Genomic DNA, 17,843 nt, shown 5'->3' with positions numbered 1-17,843 from the left:
TCCTTTATCTCGTCATTCTCCTTTGCAGGCTTCAGGAGGATTATGGTTGGAGTGCTAAATTTGGAAGGGGGAACCAGTGCAGCTAAGCTCTGACATCTTTGCCTCCCTTTTCCATCTGCTGTTTTGGCACTCTGGTAGAATAGATAACCTAAAAACGACTTTAAAACAACCTAAAAACGACTTTAAAACCTAAATTTTGGATAAAATATAACAAACATCCCTTTAAATGCACAACTGAGCTTCCATGGAAGTCACAGAAATATATAACGCCAAAAAGAAGGGAAACTGAAACCTAGGGCTGTAAACATGAACGTCATCTTCTCTCCCTTTTTCCTGTGACTTGTTTTACTCAGCTTTGGTGCTACCAAGGCTTGACTTTAATAGATGTTTCTAATCAATGAGAGAATTTCTTTTGCTTTCATCAACAATTCAGTTATTGATGTTAACATATATATCATTGCAGTGCTTTTTGCACAGCTGTTTTCATCACTGTGTTCAGAAGTTTGTCTTTTATTCCCCCCTAAAAGGTGCTGAGATGTTATGAGTGCTTTATTTGTGGTTACTGGATAAGTTTTGAAATGTCACTCTGTTATAAACTGCATGATTATCTATTTTGGAAATTTTGTTTGTTTAAAATGATTACTTTAAATAAAATGGAGAATTTCAATCTGTAGGAAAAGCAGGACTGAAATCTCCAGGGATGGGAGCCGATGGGTTCACGTAATTGAATGTTGTTTTTTTGTAGACTTTCTACTTTCTTATAAAATGTTTTGGACTAAATACTTCACAAGAATAGAATTTTTCAAGGTCTGGCCGGTTATGGGTTGTAGATTTGGGGCAGAATGCTGGGATGTACAGAATAGTGCTCATTTTAGTGAGAATATTAGACAATTAGACACGGACTCTGTCTAGGGTGTAATAAGCCACAGAGCACTTTTTTTTTTTAATCTTACTTTACACCTTGGCAAAATATTCTTAAATTTTTCTAATCTCTGATGAAAAGAAGGAAATTATTACATAATTAATCTACATTTTGAAAAGTCCATGGGTTTGACATATTTAAATTCTGTACACTATGTGACAACGTTGTGATAGCAATAAATAGTTCTTGGTACCACTGTTTACCTTAGACTTATGAGACCAATCCATTCCATTTGACAGTTCTTATGTTCTCTTACCAAAGAAGCTAATTACAACAACCTTGAATTTGTAAAAACGGATTCATTTTTACAGGCTAAACATATGTTTATCATCTACTAACCTTTTCTATTTTTATTGAAGAATTCTGTGTCTTCTTATTGTATGAAAACATTAGTTCTACTTAACATAGCATTTTATCTTGGAATAATGTAAAGGATATACATGTATGTAATTAATATTAACATAATTGAGGTTACTTTTAAAATAGGTTTTCTAATTGCTTTTTTAATAGAAATATTATTGATAATACTTGTCATTACTTTATAGTTTAATAAAACACTTAAAAAATCTTATTTGTTGTATGTTTATCTTATTTAACCTTCCTAATAACTGTATTAGGTTTTAAAATTTGTATTTTATTTTAATTTTCCCACACAACATGGATATATCTGTTAGGCTTTTAATATTTTCTCATAGGATATATGAATTTTCAGAGATAGTGATTTTCCCAAGCTATTAAAAACCAAGCTGCCACTGAAACCCAGGTTTGCTACATCTGCTTTTTGCAGAAAGAGATTTGTTGATTTATGGTGGAGATTATGTATTTTCATTGTCTAGAATATAATAGTTCCCCCCACCCCCTGCCACCCATCCAACCTTTATCTGAGGTTTAGTTTTCTGTAGTTTCAGATGCTTGCAGTCAACCACGGTCTGAAAACATTAAATGGAAAATTATAGAAATAAACAACTTATACGTTTTAAATTGCATGTTATTCTGAGTAGCATGATGAAACCTCTCACCATCGTACTTTGTCCTGCCTGGGACATGAATCATCCCTTTGTCCAGCATCTCTGTGCTGTAGACACTACTCGCCTATTGGTAGCCCTCTTGATTATCAGATCGACTGTTCTGGTGTTGCACTGCTTGGGTTCAAGTCACCCATATTTTACTTAATAATGGCCCCAAAGCACAAGAGTAGTGATGCTGACAATTTGAATATTCCAAAGAGAAGCTGTGAAGTGCTTCCTCTAAGTGAAAAGGTGAAAGTTCTTGACCTACTAAAGAAAAGAAAAACTTGTACGCAGAGGTTGCTAAGATCTATGGTAAGAATGAATCCTCTATCTGAACTTGAGAAGAAAGAAAAAGAAATTTGAACTAGTTTTGCTGTTGTGCCTCAAACTGCAGAAGTTACAGCTATAGTGCACGGTAAGTGCTTAGTTTAGATGGAGAAGGCCTTAAATTTGTTGATGGAAGACATGAACAGAAATGAATTCTGATGGATGGCATTCGGGTTCAGCACTATCCTTGGTCTTAGACATCCACTGGAATGCTTGGAATATATTCCCTGTATATAAGGTAGGACCCTTTCAGTGTCTACAGTGTGCATCATCCTTTATCAAAGTACCTGGGAAACCGAATCAGTGCCGAAAGTAGACACTACTATATTTTTAACTATTTGTTTAGATTTAGCCTCATATTAACTGTTCTCTTTATTTATCATTACTTCTTGCATCTCAGTTCCTTTTCTGAATTATATCCTATAGAAGTTCTTTCAGTAAGAGTCTTAAGTAACCATTTATTTTAGTCTGTCTGAAAATGTTTTATTTTACTCTCATTCTTAGAAGGTAGTTTGGCTGAATGTAGAATGCTAGGTTGATGGTTTTTTTTCTCTTGTCACATGAAGGCATTATACTTTCTTCTGACTATATTTTTGTTGAGAAGTCAGCTATTGATATAATTATTATTTCTTTTTAGGCATTTTTTCTCTCAGGGTGTTTTAAAATTATTATCTTAGTAGTTTTGTAGTTTTACTGTGATATATCCAGGATGTATTCTTTTCATTTATCTTTCTTGCTGGTCCTGGAGCTTAGTGTCTTATCAATTATGTAAAGTTCTTAGCCACTGACTATTATTTACCTCTATCTTCTTCTTCTAAAACTCTGATTAGACATATGTAGAATCCTCTTATTTTATTCTGTCTTTCATATTTTCTATCTCATATTTCTTTTTTACCTTCTTTGCTTAGTTGTTTCTGTAACCATTTAAAAAGTTTTAAATGTAAAATTTTTGTGGGTACATAGTAGGTGTGTATATTTATGGGGTACATGAGATATTTTGGTATGCATATGCAATGCACAATAATCACATCATGGGAAATTGAGTATCTGTCCTCTCAAGCATTTATCTTTTGTGTTACAAACAATTTTATTATTAAATGTACAGTTGAATAATTATTGATCATAGTGCCCCTGTGTGCTATCAAATACTAGGTCTTATTCATTCTTTCTATTTTTTGTACCGTTTAACCATTCCCACCTCCCTCTAACCTCTGTGCCCCCACTACCCTTCCTAGCCTCTGGTAACCATCCTTCTTTATCTCTATGAGTTCAACTGTTTTGATTTTAAATCCCACAAACAACTGAGAACATGTGGTATTTGTGTGTCTGAGCCTGGCTTATTTCACTTAATGTAATGATCTCCAGTTCCATCCATGTTGTTGCAAATGACAGAATCTTATTCTTTTTGTGTGGCTGTATAGTCTCCAGGAAATGTGTGTGTGTGTGTGTGTGTGTGTGTGTGTGTGTGTGTGTGTATGTACCATATTTTCTTTGTCCTTTCTTCTGTTGATGGACACTTAGATTGCTTCCAAATCTTGGCTATTGTGAAAAGTGCCACAACAAACATGAGATTGTAAATATCTCTTCAAAATACTGATTTCCTTTCTTTGGGGTAGATATCCAGCAGTGGGATTGCTGGATCATTTGGTAGCTCTATTTTAGTTTCTTGAGGAACCTCCAAACTGTTCTTCATAGTGGTTGTACTAATTTACATTCCCACCTACAGTATATGAGGATTCCCTTGTTTTCATATCCTCGCCAGCATTTGTTATTGCTTAACATTTGGATAAAAGCCATTTTAACCAGGGTGAGGTGACATTTCATTGTAGTTTTAATTTGCATTTCTGTGATGATCAGTGATGCTGAGCACCTTCTCATATAGCTGTTTGCCGTTTGTGTGTCTTCTTTTGAGAAATATCTATTCAAATGTTTTGCCAGTATTTCAATTGGATTACTAGATGTTTTCCTATAAAGTTTTTTTGTTCCTTATATATTCTGGTTACTAATCCCTTGTCAGATGAGTAGTTTGCAAATATTTTCTCCCATTCTGTGGGTTGTCTCTTCACTTTGTTGATTGTTTCTTTTGCTGTGCAGAAACTTTTTAACTTGATATGATCCCATTTGTCCATTTTTACTTTGGTTGTTTGTGCTTGTGGAGTATTACTCAAGAAATCTTTGCTGAGACCAATATCCTGGAGATTTTCTCAAAGTTTTCTGTGGTAGTTTCAGAGTTTGAAGTCTTAAATTTAAATCTTTAATCCATTTTGATTTGAGTTTTGTATATTGTGAGAGATAGGAGTCTAGTTTCATTGTTCTGCATATGGATATTCAGTTTTATCAGCACCATTTATTGAGACTGTCTTTTTACCAGTGTATGTTCTTGGCTCTTTTGTCAAAAATGAGTTCACTGTAGGTGTGTGGATTTTTTTCTAGGTTTTCTATTTTGTTCCATTGGTCTATGTGTCTGATTTTATGCCAGTACCATTCTGATTTAGTTACTATAGCTCTGTAGTATAATTTGAAGTCACGTAATATTATTCCTTCAGTTTTATTCTTTTTGCTCAGGTTTGCTTTGACTATTCTGGGTCTTTGGTGATTCTGTATAAATATTGGGATTGTTTTTCCATTTCTGTGAAAAATGTCATTGGTATTTTGATAGGTATTGCATTGAATCTGTAGATTGCTTTGGTTAGTTTGGACATTTTAACAATATTGATTCTTCCAGTTCGTGAACATGGAATATCTTTCCATTTTTGGTGTCCTCTTCAATCTCTTTCATCAGTATTTTACAGTTTTCATTGTAGAGATTTTTCACTTCTTTGATTAATTCCTAGGTGTTTAGTTTTATGTGTGGCTACTGTAAATGGGATTTTTAAAATTTTCTTTTTCACATTGTTTACTGTTGGCATATAGAAATGCTGCTGATTTTTGTATGTTAATTTTGTATCCTGCAACGTTGCTACATTTGTTTATCAGTTCTAATAGTTTTCAGTGGAGTCTTTAGGTTTTGAAAATATAAGATTGTATTATCTGCAAACAAGGATAATTTGACTTCTTCCTTTCCAATTTGGATGCCCTTTATGTCTTTCTCTTGTTTAATTGCTCTAGCTAGGATTTCCAGTTCTATTTTGAGTAACAGTGGTGAAAGTGGGCATTCTTGTTGTATTCCAGATCTTAGAGGAAAGGCTTTTGGTTTTCCCCCATTCAGTATGACACTAGCCGTGAGTCTGTCATATATGGCTTTTATTACATTGAGGTGTTTTGAGTATTTTTTTTTTTAATTAGGAAGGGATGTTGGACTTCATCAAATATGTTTTCAGTGTTAGTTGAAATGATCATGTTTTTTGTCCTTCATTCTGTTGATACAGAGTATCACATTGATTGATTTGCATATGTTGAACCATCCTTGCATCACAGGGATAAATCCTACTTTGTTGTTGAATTTGGTTTGCTTGTGTTTTGTTGAGGATTTTTACATCAATAGCAATTAGAGATACTGGTCTATAGTTTTCTTTTTTTGATGTGTCTTTGGGTTTAGTATCAGATTAATACTGGTCTTACAGAATGGGTTTGTAAGTATTCCATCTTCCTCTGTTTTTCAGAATAATTTGTGTAGGATTGGTATTAGTGTTTTAAATGTTTGGTAGAATTCATCAGCGAAGCCATCTGTCCTGCAGTTTTCTTTACTGGGAGACTTTTTATTATGGCTTCGATCTTGTTACTTGTTATTGGTCTGTTCAGGCTTTGGAATTCTTAATGGTTCAATTTTAGTAGGTTGTATGTATCTCGGAATTTATCCATTTCTTCTAGATTTTTCAGTTTGTTGGTATATAGTTGTTCATATCAGCCACTTATGGATCCTTTGAATTTCTGTGATATTAGTTGTAATGTCTCCTTTTTCATTTCTGATTTCATTTATTTGGGTCTTCTCTCTTGTCTTAGTCTGGCTAAAGGTTGTCAATTGTGTTGTTCTTTTCAAAACAACAACTTTTTGTTTCATTGATCTGTTGTCTTTTTTTTAAATCATTTCAAATTCATTTATGTCTACTCTGATCCTTATTATTTCCTTTCTTCTCTTAATTTTGCATTCAGCTTACTCTTGCTTTTTAAATTCTTTAAGATGCATCATTAGATTATTTGAAGTTTTCTTCCTTTTGATGTAGGCACCGATGGCTATAAAGTTTCCTCTTAGTACTACTTTTGCCGTATCCCATAGGTTTTGGTATGCTGTGTTTCCATGATACTATTTCAAGGAATTTAAAAATTTTCTTTCTAATTTCTTCATTGACCCACTTATTCAGGAGCATATTGTTTAATTTTCATCTGTTCATATAGTTTCCAAAATTTCTCTTGTTATTGATTTATAGTTTTATTCCACTGTGGTCAGGGATGATGCTTGATATTTTTTCATTTTTAAAAAATGTTTAAAAATTTGTTTTGTGACCTAACACATAGTCTGTCCTTGAGAATGATCCATGTGCTGAGGAGAAGAATGTATATTTTGCAGCCATCAGATAAAATGTTCTATTTTTTCTAAAGTGCAGATTAAGGCCAATGTTTATTTGCTGATTTTCTGTCTGGAAAATCTATCCAATGCTGAAAGTGGGGAATTGAAGTCTCTGGCTATTATTGTATGTAGGTCTATCTTTCTCTTTAGCACTAATAATATTTGCTTTATATATGTGGGTACTCCAGTGTTTGGTGCATACATATTTACAATTGTAATATCCTCTTGCTGAACTGACCCCTTTGTCTTTATATAATGACCTTCTTTGTCTTTTCCTACAATTTTTGTCTTAAAATCTATTTTGCCTAATATACGTATAGCTACTCCTGCAATTTTTTGGTTTCTGTTGACATGGAGTATCTTTTTACATCCATTTATTTTTAATCTGTGTGTATCTTTACAGGTAACAAGTACTTCCTGTGGGCATCAGATCACTGGGTTTTGTTTTTTCATCTATTCAGCCACTCTATGTCTTTTGATTGGAGAGTTTACTCCATATACATTTAATGTTATCGTTGATAAGTAAGGACTTACTCCTGTCATTTTGTTATTTTTCTCTCTCTCTTTTCTTGGCAGTCTGTTCTTCCTTCTTTCCTTTCTTCCTATCTTCCTTTTAGTGAAGGTGATTTTCTCTGGCAGTAGGCTTTAATTTCATGCTTTTTAATTTTTTTGTGTACCCATTGTATTTTTTTTATTTGAAGCTACCATGAGGCTTGCAAATGCTGCCTTATAGCCCATTACTTTAAACTGATGACAACACTGATTGTATAAACTAACAAACAAACACAGAAAAGAAAACTAATAAAACTATACACTTTAACTTTGTCACCCAACTTTTAACTTTTGTTGTTTCTCTTTTGTCTTATTTCATTCTCTGTGTCTTGAAAATTTGTTGTAGTCATTATTAATTTTTGGTTCATTGTTTAATGTTTCTACTTAAGATAAAAGTAGTTTTCAAACCATTATTACAGTGTTATTCTGGGTTTTCTGTGGCCTATTACCAGTGAGTTTTGCACCTTCAAATGATTTCTTATTGCTTATTAACATCCTTTTCTTTCATATCGAAGAACTCCCTTTAGCATTTCTTGTAAGACAGCTCTGGTGTTGATGAAATCCCTCAGATTTTGCTCGTCTGGGAAGGTCTTTATTTCTCTTTCATGCTTGAAGGATATTTTTGCCAGATATACCATTTTAGGGTAAAAGTTTTCTTCTTTCAGCACTTTAAATATGTCATGCCACTCTCCTGACCTGTAAGATTTCCATTGAAAAGTTTGATGCCAGATATATTGGAGCTCCATTGTATGTTATTTGTTTATTTTCTCTTACTGCTTTTAGGATTATTTATTTATCTTTGACCTTTGGGAGTTTGATTCTTAAATGCCTTGAAGTTGTCTTCTTTGGTTTAAATCTGCTTGGTGCTCTATAACCTTCTTGTCCTTGAATGTTAATACCTTTCTTTAGGTTTGGGAAGTTCTCCAATATTATCCCTTTGAATAAACCTTATACCCCTAACTCTTTCTCAACCTCCTCTTTAAGGCCGGTAACTTTTAGATTTGCCCCTTTGAGATTGTTTTCTAGATCTTGAAAGCAGATTTCATTGCTTTGTATTCTTTTTAAAATTTTCTCTTCTCTTTTTTTATTTTCTCTCTTTTGAGAAGAGAGAATCTCTTCTCAGATTCTCATTTTCAGATGAGATTGGGCGCGTTCAGGGTGGTCTGGCCATAGACTCTGAGTATGTTTTCAAATACCTGTCTTCAAGCTCATTAATTTTTTCTTCTGGACTGATTCTGCTCTTAAGAGACTCTAATGCATTCTTCATTACATCAATTGCAATTTTCAACTCTAGAATTTTTGCTTGATTCTTTTAAATTATTTCATTCTCTTTGTTAAATTTGTCTGATAGAATTCTGAATTCCTTCTCTGTGTTATCTTGAATTTCTTTGAGTTTCCTCAAAACAGCTATTTTAAACTCTCTGTCTGAAATATCATATATCTGTTTTTTCTCCAGGACTTGTCCCGGGTGCCTTATGCAGTTCATTTGGTGAGGTCATGTTTTCTTGAATGGTCTTGATGCTTGTAGATATTCATCAGTATTTGTGCATTGAAGAGTTAGATATTAACTGTAGTCTTCACAGTCTGGGCTTGTTTGTATCTGTCCTTCTTAGGAAGACTTTCCAGGCATTTGAAGGGAATTGGGCCTCAAACCCACTAACATTGTGGTTTTTGCAGACTCATAGAGGTACTGCCTTGGTGGTATTGGATAAGATCTGGAAGAATTCTATGTATTACCAGGCAGATACTCTTCTTTCTCCTTTCTCCCAAAGAAATAGAGTCTCTCTTTCTGTGCTGAGCCACCTGTACCTGGGGGTGTGGTGATGCAAACACCCCTTTGGAAACCAACACTAGCATTGCATTGGGTCAGACCTGAAGCCAGCTTGGCACTGTATCCTTATCTTCAGGGCAGTGAGTTCCCCCAGACCCTGGACATGTCCAGAGTAGCTGTCTGGAAGCCAAGGATTAGAGTCAAAAACCTTAGCAGTTTACCTTATGTTCTAATTTACTGCAGCTAAGTTGACACTCACACTGCATTACAAAGTCCTTCTTACTCTTTCTTCCCTTTTCCACAGGCACAGGAGCCTCTCCCTGTGACTACCACCACTTTTGGTCCACGAGGGTTCTTCTAGGTCACTGCCAGTGTTTACTTAAAGCCCAAGGGCTCTTTCATCAGCTTATGATGAGTGCTGCGAGGTCTCAGACTCACCCTATAGGGTAGTAGGCTCCTCTCTGGTCCAGTACAGAATCAGAAATGTTGTCCAAGAGCCTAGGCCTGGACTCAGAGACTCCATATGCCTGCTTGTTTTTTCCTACTATGGCCAAAGTGGTACCTTAGGTGCAAGGCAAAGACCCCTTTACTTTTCCCTCTGCTGTTTTCAAACAGAAGTTGTTCACCTTAGCCACCACAGCTGGGACTGTGCTGGATGACCCTTGAAGCCAGCATTTCTCAGACCATAAGGCCCATGGTATACTCCCTGGTTATTGCTGCTGATTATTTAGGCTCCAAGAGCTCTTTAGTCAGCAGATGATGAATCCTGCCAGGACTGGGTTATTTCCTCCAAGGCAGTGAGTTCCCTTTTGGCCCAACGTACATCTAGAAATGTCCAGGAGTTAGGGCTTCACAACTCTGCCCAGTGTCCTGTCCTACTATGGCTGAGCTGGTATCTAAGATGTAAGACAAAGTCCTCTTTACTCTTCACTCTCCTCTCCTTAAATAGAAGGGAGAAGTTACTTTTGTTGTTGTGAACTGCACTGCCTGGGGTTGGTGGAGGGATGGCATAGGCACTTCCTTAGCCCTATCTGCTGGTGTCTCCCTAGGTCACGTGCCAATCTTGTCTACTGGCTCTAAGCCCAGCCTCGCACTAGGATTTGCCTAGGAATTGCAGTGCTTGTGTCCTAGACTGCCTTTCAAGTTTACTGAGGATCCCAGAGCACTTCAGCCTACAGTGTAGTGGTGAGGCTTGTTGAGAGACTGACATTCCAACCTCTGGGATGGGTGATTCCCTTCTAGCTGGGGCTGATCCAAATGCCCCCTCAATGTGTGGGCTCTGGCTGAACCCCACACAGCTTTATTTTCCACTCTTACAAAGCAGCACTGAGTTCAATGTAAAGTTCCTCAGTCACTGCCCTCTCCCTTCCTAAAATGCACAGATTTTCTATCTGCAGCATGGCCACTGCCATGGAATGGAAAGAGGGCGGCGCCCGTGATTGAAGACTTTCTCTTCTGCCCTCCTCAGTGTCTGTTTCAGCAGTAGGAAGTTAAAACCAGATACTATGATTGTTCACCTGACTTTTGGTTCTTGTGACAGTGCTTTTCTGTGTGCAGATAGTTGTTAATATTCGGTGTTCCAGTGGGGAAGACAAATGGTGTAGGCTTATATTCTGCAGTTTTGCTCTGTCCTTCATCTCTTATTCTTTTTATTGCATTATTGTATTAGTCTGTTCTCCTAATTAAGTCTCCTATTAGTATGTCTCCTAATAAAGACATACCTGAGGTTATAATTTATAAAGGAAAGAGGTTTAATTGACTTACAGTTCCACGTGGCTGGGGAAGCTTCACAATCATGGTGGAAGGTGAAGGAGGAGCAAAGTCACATCTTGAGTGGTGGCAGGCAAGAGGAAGTGCTGAGCTAAAGAGGGAAAAGCCCCTTATAAAACCATTAGATCTTGTGAAAACTCACTCACTGTCATGAGAACAGCATGAGGGTAACTGCCTCCAGGAGTAAATTACCTCCCACCAGGTCCCTTTCATGACACATGGAGATTATGGGAACTAAAATTCAAGATGAGGTTTGGGTGGGGACATAGCCAAACCCTATCAATTATGTACTTAAAAAAACTATCATCCAGTTCAATACCCTTTCAGTAGATATCTTATATGTTATTAAGCCATTGATTTTAAATATTATATTTTCTATTTCTAGAATGCTATTTGGTTCGTTTTCACCTCTGGTCAATTTTGATAATTATTCTTTTCTAGTTCTTTCATCTTATTTATCACATATGTATTATATTCTATAGCTGACCATTTCAATATGTGAAATTTTTGTGAGTTTTATTCTTTTGTATTTTTATTTACTAATTCTTGTTCATGGTGGGATGTTTCCTTTCACATTCAGTAATTTATAATTTTGAATTTGTATTTCTTAGAGCTTCATCTGCTGCAATATTTGGAGGCCTGAGTTGAAGGTGTACTTTTACAGAGGGGATTTATATCTGCTTTTTTCTAAACATTTATATCTGCCTGTATTATTAGAAACCCAGGACCACTTGATTCTGCATTTTGGATGAGGATCTGGAGTTCACAGAAATTGTACAGTTTTGCCTTAAACTTACCATATAAGTATAGAATTGTGGTTAGACATTCTTAGGGGGATTTACTTTTTTCACTCTATCTACAACTAAGACCTAGACATCCTTTCCCCTTCTGTGCAATGTGTTGTTGTTGTTGTTTTAATTTTCACTGAGGATGTTGTTCTTTAGAGGTTTTAGAGTTTTGCAGGGGTCCCTCATCTAAGCTTGCAGCTTGCTTAGACTTCAGACTGTCTTCTGCCCCACTGCCACTCGCACCTTGAGTGGCTGGTTAAAGTCCAGGCCCTAGCCTAGCATGGGTTGACAGATTCTCTGGAACAAATACCTGTTCCAAAGCTAACCCCTGGTGTTCATACTTTCTGTCCCCTTTCGCTGAGGCTGTGGGGAATTCTATTTCTTTCCCCTCACTATCCTGAATTAAAATATTCTTCAGTTTGTTTTCAGAATGAACTGAAGCATGCTATATCAGGAAGGATTTTTCTGAAATCAAGTCCAAAATTTTGTGAAAAGTGTAAGGGAATCAAAGTAGTAATCAGAAGCCTGGTTGAAAAACAGCATGAGAATGAGCAAAATTAGATTATTTCAGGAAGTATTTTTAAGGAAGGGAAAAAATAAAATGTTCAAGCCCCACATTGAAATATTTTCTTAAGAGACGAATCAGTTTCCAGTTTTTCATTTCCTTCAAAATTGTGCTGTATATTTAAAGATTATTTTTTTGTTTCCATTTTTTCAGTATCTACATATGCCAGTCAGATTATAATTCAAGTGCATTCCAATCATTCCATCTTGAAGTACATTCAGATCACAGTGATATTCAGTGTTCCTCAAACCTCCTTAATAATGTACTTATCTACTTTAGATTGGGTTAATTATATAATAGACTTTTATTAAAGAGCTTTGGTCAGGCGCAGTGGCTCATGCCTGTGAGCCCAGCACTTTCGGAGGCTGACGTGGGTGGATCATTTGAGGTCAGGAGTTCAAGACCAGCCTGGTCAACATGGTGAAACCCCATCTCTACTAAACATATAAAAATTAGCTGGGCATGGTGGTGCATGCCGTAATCTAAGCTACTTTGGAACCTGAGGCAGGAGGATCACTTGCACCCGGGAGATGGAGGTTGCAGTGAGCCGAGATCATGCCACAGCACTTCCAGCCCTGGGGCGACAGAGCAAGACCTCCATCTCAAAAAAAAAAAAAAAAAAAAAAAAAAGAGTTTTTACATTGTATGTTATTTTATAGTGATATTTCTATTTCAGGTTGAGATTAGAATCCCACATTAGAGATCACATTTACTATAGAGTGACAAAATTGCTACCTTGATACTACTCAATTGAAAACACGCGCGCGCGCACACACACACACACACACACACACACGACCTACTGATACTTGTTAGATTCTTGAGAGAAGAAGAAAAGAATGAAAAAAAAAAAGAGACAACTAACATTTGTGTAGCTGAAAAAGCATCATCTTTGGAATCTTCCTTGAGCTTCCTCAAGGCAGAATCAATCTCATCCTGCACTACTCACAAAATGTCCTAGTTTTTCATCCTGCGTTCTTCCCTCCCTCCACTTTTTGCCCTCAAAAGAATTCCTAAACATCTATATTTTCAAAGTACTTTGCTAGGCATTGGGGATACAATGGTGAAAAAATAGATGTGGCCTACATTTCCACTGAATTTACAGTTTATTATGGGAACTAGACAATTACATAAAATTGTAATGTGGTATTATGAGTGCTGTGATAAGGAAAATATAGATTGATGTGGAACATCTAGGAAAAACACTAAACTTCAGGGGCCAGGGATGTCTTTATAAATGCAATTATTTTAAGCTAAGATTCGAGGTGCAGTACATGTTCATGGTTCTGAAAGCATACTGTTTAGACCTACAGAATCACAGGGGAATTTGTTAGAAATGGAAATTCTAGGGCCTAATCTCAGGCTACTGAATCAGAAACTCTGGGGATGGGGCCCAGAAATGTGTTTTTAAACTATCTCAGCAGGTGATTCTTATTCATGCTGAAAATTAACTAGTGGCATAACTATATGGCTAGATTAAGAGTGCTAGGAGTTAGATCCTGCCAGGCAGAGAGACCAGCCTTTGAGACTCCCTGTGGAAGAAAGCAATATGAAATGATTATGGAAGAGTTCAGTATGCCTGGAGCATAGGGTATGAGGTTTAGAAGAGGGTTGTGATGGGCAAAGGATGGGATGGAGAGGAAAGCAGGGAGAAAAGATCATCTGGGTTTCTTAAGCCACATTAAATTTTTTTTTTTGCTTTTTAATTTTACTTTTAGTTGCATGTAATAATTTTACATATTTAGGGGTACAGAGTGATATTTCAATACATGAACTATAGTATGTAATGACAGGGTAATTAGCATATCTATCACTTCAAACATTTGCCATTTCTTTGTGTTGGGAACATTCAAAAATTCTCTCTTCCAGTAATTGAAAATATATAATCAATTATCATTAACTATCATCACCCTACTAAATAATACTAGGACTTCTTCCTCCTATATAGCTGTAATTTTGTAGTCATTCACCCTATCCTTCTCTCCCTGATCCCCTGCCCAGCCTCTCATAACCATAATATTACTCTCTTCTTCTATGGGCCCAACATTTTTAGCTCACACATATGTGAGAACATGTGGTATTTATCTTTCAGTGCCTGACTTATTTCACTTAACATAATATTCTCCAGGCCCATCCATGTTGCTGTGAATGACAGGATTTTATTCTTTTTTATGGCTACATTAAATTGTTTAGATTTCATTTATCATAAATGTTTACAGACACCCCCCAACTTACAATGATTTAATTTAACAATTTCTCAGCTTTAAAATGGTGTGAAACTGTTGCAATTTTGATATGCTTCAAATTTTGAATCTTGATGTTTTTCCCAGGCTAGCGATACATGGTATATGAGATAGTCAATGCTTTATCATAAAATAGGCTTTGTGTTAAATGATTTTGCCCAACTCTAGGTTAATGTAAGTGTTCTGAGCATATTTAAAGTAGGCTAGTCTGGGCTATGATGTTTGGTAGGTTAAGTGTGTTTTGGATTCTCACTTTGTCACCCAGGCTGGAGTGCAGTGGTGCGATCTCAGCTTACTGCAACCTCCACCTTCCTGGTTCAAGCAATTCCCCTGTCTCAGCCTCCCGAGTAGCTGGGATTACAGGTGCCTGCCACCATGCCTGGCTAATTTTTTTGTATTTTTAGTAGAGGTGAGGTTTTACCATGTTAGTCAGACTGGTCCTGAACTCCTGGCTTCAGGTGATCCACCCACCTTGGCCTCCCAGAGTGCTGGATTACAGGCATGAGCCACTGCACCTGGCCTAAATGCATTTTCAACTTATTGGATACTCAATTTATGGTGGCTTTATCAGGAAGGAGGTAACCCTTTTGGAAGTCAGGGAGCATCTGTGTTTATACATCTGTCTCTTCAAATAGAATGTGAATATATGAGGGCCAGGATGATATTTCCATACCTCAGAATATCCTTCAGCTACTCTTGGCCTATAATTGGTGTTTAATAAATGCATGCTGATGAAATGAGCTTCTTGCATAGTCACAAAAGCCTTGTGAGGTAGGCATTACTTCTCTTATTTTATACTTAAGGAGAGTTAAAGCTAAGAGAAGGTGACATACTAACGTAACAAAGTCAAATGGCTATTTATTTATTTATTTTTGAGATGGAGTCTCACTCTGTGACCCAGGTTGGAGTGCAGTGGCATGATCTTGGCTCACTGTAATCTCTGCTTCCTGAGTTCAAGCAATTCTCCTGCCTCAGCCTCCTGAGTAGCTGGGATTACAGGCATGTACCACCACGCGTGGCTAATTTTTGTATTTTTAGTAGAGAAGACGGGGTTTTGCCATGTTGGCCAGGCTGGTCTCGAACTCCTGACCTGAGGTGATCCATCTGCCTCAGCCTCCCAAAGTGTTGGGATTACAGACGTGAGCCACTGCACCTGGCCCAAATTTCTATTTAGAAGCAGAGGTGTTTTATAATCCCCAAGACAATGGATTTTTCTTTTAGAATCTCTTCTTTATTCCATGTTACCTTTCTGTTAGGGAGGGCTGAGATTACAGAAAATATGTATGAATATATAAAATGTGAGCATTTTTTTTAAACCTGTAAGCACTCCAAATACAACCGTGCTTTCTTTTTTCTTACTTTTTTTTTCCAGACAGAAAAGGGGAGTGCACTTCATGAAGCAGCTTTGTTTGGAAAGGTGGATGTTGTACGAGTTCTGTTAGAAACAGGTAACTATTGTGATTCTGCATGGAGCTTATCCTGCCAGATACCATTTCTATTTTGGGAATAGACAAAGGAAAATAACACGATTTTCTTCACAAATCACCCTCTTGCCTTTACTCTAAAATGCAGATACGTATTCATATTATGTAGAACTGAGCTTCAGTATTTAGATAACATTGATATCAATGTGCAACTTCCTTTATGCAATAGATGTTTTAAGTACAAACCTCTTAGTTATTACAATTTTATGCATTTAAGTACTTTAGAGATAAACTACCAAAAGAAAAAGGAGATTTCTGCCTTCTGTAAGAGAGACGAATTGAGCCTTGAGAAATTGTCACAATTGTTTGGTTTATTGAAGAACATACTAGTTTTTCTATGTTTTTTATTGTGAACTACAGTAAACAGAGATTTGAGCTCCCTCTCCTTAAGGTAAATTATCCTAGTTAGTTCGTTAACTGAGTAGCTATTGTTAGTAGGCTACAGAAATTTATTTTAAAGGGAACCTTTCAAAGGGAGTGTTTTGAAGGAACAATAAAGTTGGCTTATTTATTTTCATATGTACTTTCTGATTGAAATGAAATAAAACTAGAATTGAGGTCAGATTTGTTTTAAAGATCAAAAGGCATGGGTACAAATTCATGCTTGTAAACAACTGATGGAAATTTTTCATGTTATGGAATATAGTGTGTTTATTTTCCTCTAAAAAATAAAATGAAAAACATTGGCAGACTATTGTATTGTGATTGTATTTGTACACAATTTAACAAAGTTAAAGTTTCATTTATATTTAACTTTGTCATGCAGTGTGGTGTTACAACAAATGATTTGAGGAAACCACCTAAATATTAATATGTGCTGCTCACCCATTCCTATGCAAATTTAAACATGTATTTAATAATCTTACAATGGACTAACATTTGGGACCAGATCCTGTAAACTGGCTTTTTTTTTTTCGCAATTATGTGTTTGGAAAATTCATAAAATTTTTAGGGCGGTGAAAGGTATTTGCTATGTTAAAATAAGTTCTTTCATACAATATATATTTCCACAACTAAAGTAATAACAGGTGTTTTAGTTACATGCTTCAATAAGTTTGCTCATCAGGTGGATGATGAATGTGACTGACAAATACAATCTAGAATAAATAAATATCATGGAGGGCCGGGCGCGGTGGCTCAAGCCTGTAATCCCAGCACTTTGGGAGGCCGAGACGGGCGGATCATGAGGTCAGGAGATCGAGACCATCCTGGCTAACAGGGTGAAACCCCGTCTCTACTAAAAAATACAAAAAACTAGCCGGGCGAGGTGGCGGGCGCCTGTAGTCCCAGCTGCTCGGGAGGCTGAGGCAGGAGAATGGCGTGAACCCGGGAGGCGGAGCTTGCAGTGAGCTGAGATCCGGCCACTGCACTCCAGCCTGGGCGGCAGAGCAAGACTCCGTCTCAAAAAAAAAAAAAAAAAAAAAAGATATCATGGAGTATTTGACCTTGTATTTGAATAAATTCTATGTGGACAACAGTTCAGAATAATCATCCTTTTCAACTCTGTGAATATTCAAGTGTTCTAAGACTGTTCTTATGTTACTTACATGGTACATGATTATAATCTACTAAATATTTTACCGTATTATACAGAGAATATAAATCACATGACCATTATACTTTAGGAATTCACATTCTAAATCAATAACATTTTCAGTGTGATAGTGTGCTATTGAGTTAAGTAGTTATAACCCAAAGATATCATAGGGTTGGCTGGGCTCGGTGGCTCACGCCTGTAATCCCAGCACTTTGGGAGGCCAAGGCGGGCAGATCACGAGGTCAGGAGATCGAGACCATCCTGGCTAACACAGTGAAACCCTGTCTCTACTAAAATACAAAATAAATAAATAAATAAAATTAGTTGGGCGTGGTGGTGGGCACCTGTAGTCCCCGCTATTTGAGAG

The 17,843-nt window shown here is 36.6% G+C and overlaps 1 protein-coding gene across 1 annotated transcript in view; it reads left to right on the top strand.

Moving 5' to 3' along the window:
- The window catches only part of ANKS1B (ankyrin repeat and sterile alpha motif domain containing 1B), a 626,390-nt gene that overhangs the window by 201,660 nt on the left and 406,887 nt on the right, over positions 1-17,843 (top strand). The window contains exon 5 of the mRNA XM_017887238.1: positions 15,828-15,903. Coding sequence (XP_017742727.1) covers positions 15,828-15,903 — 76 coding nt within the window. The remainder of the gene's footprint in view (positions 1-15,827; positions 15,904-17,843) is intronic.

Source organism: Rhinopithecus bieti, unplaced genomic scaffold (assembly GCF_001698545.2).
Source record: "Rhinopithecus bieti isolate Rb0 unplaced genomic scaffold, ASM169854v2 scaffold_15133, whole genome shotgun sequence".
Classification (NCBI taxonomy): domain Eukaryota; kingdom Metazoa; phylum Chordata; class Mammalia; order Primates; family Cercopithecidae; genus Rhinopithecus; species Rhinopithecus bieti.
The sequence above is the reverse complement of the archived record's forward strand: the minus strand, read 5'-3'. Positions and strand labels throughout refer to the sequence as shown.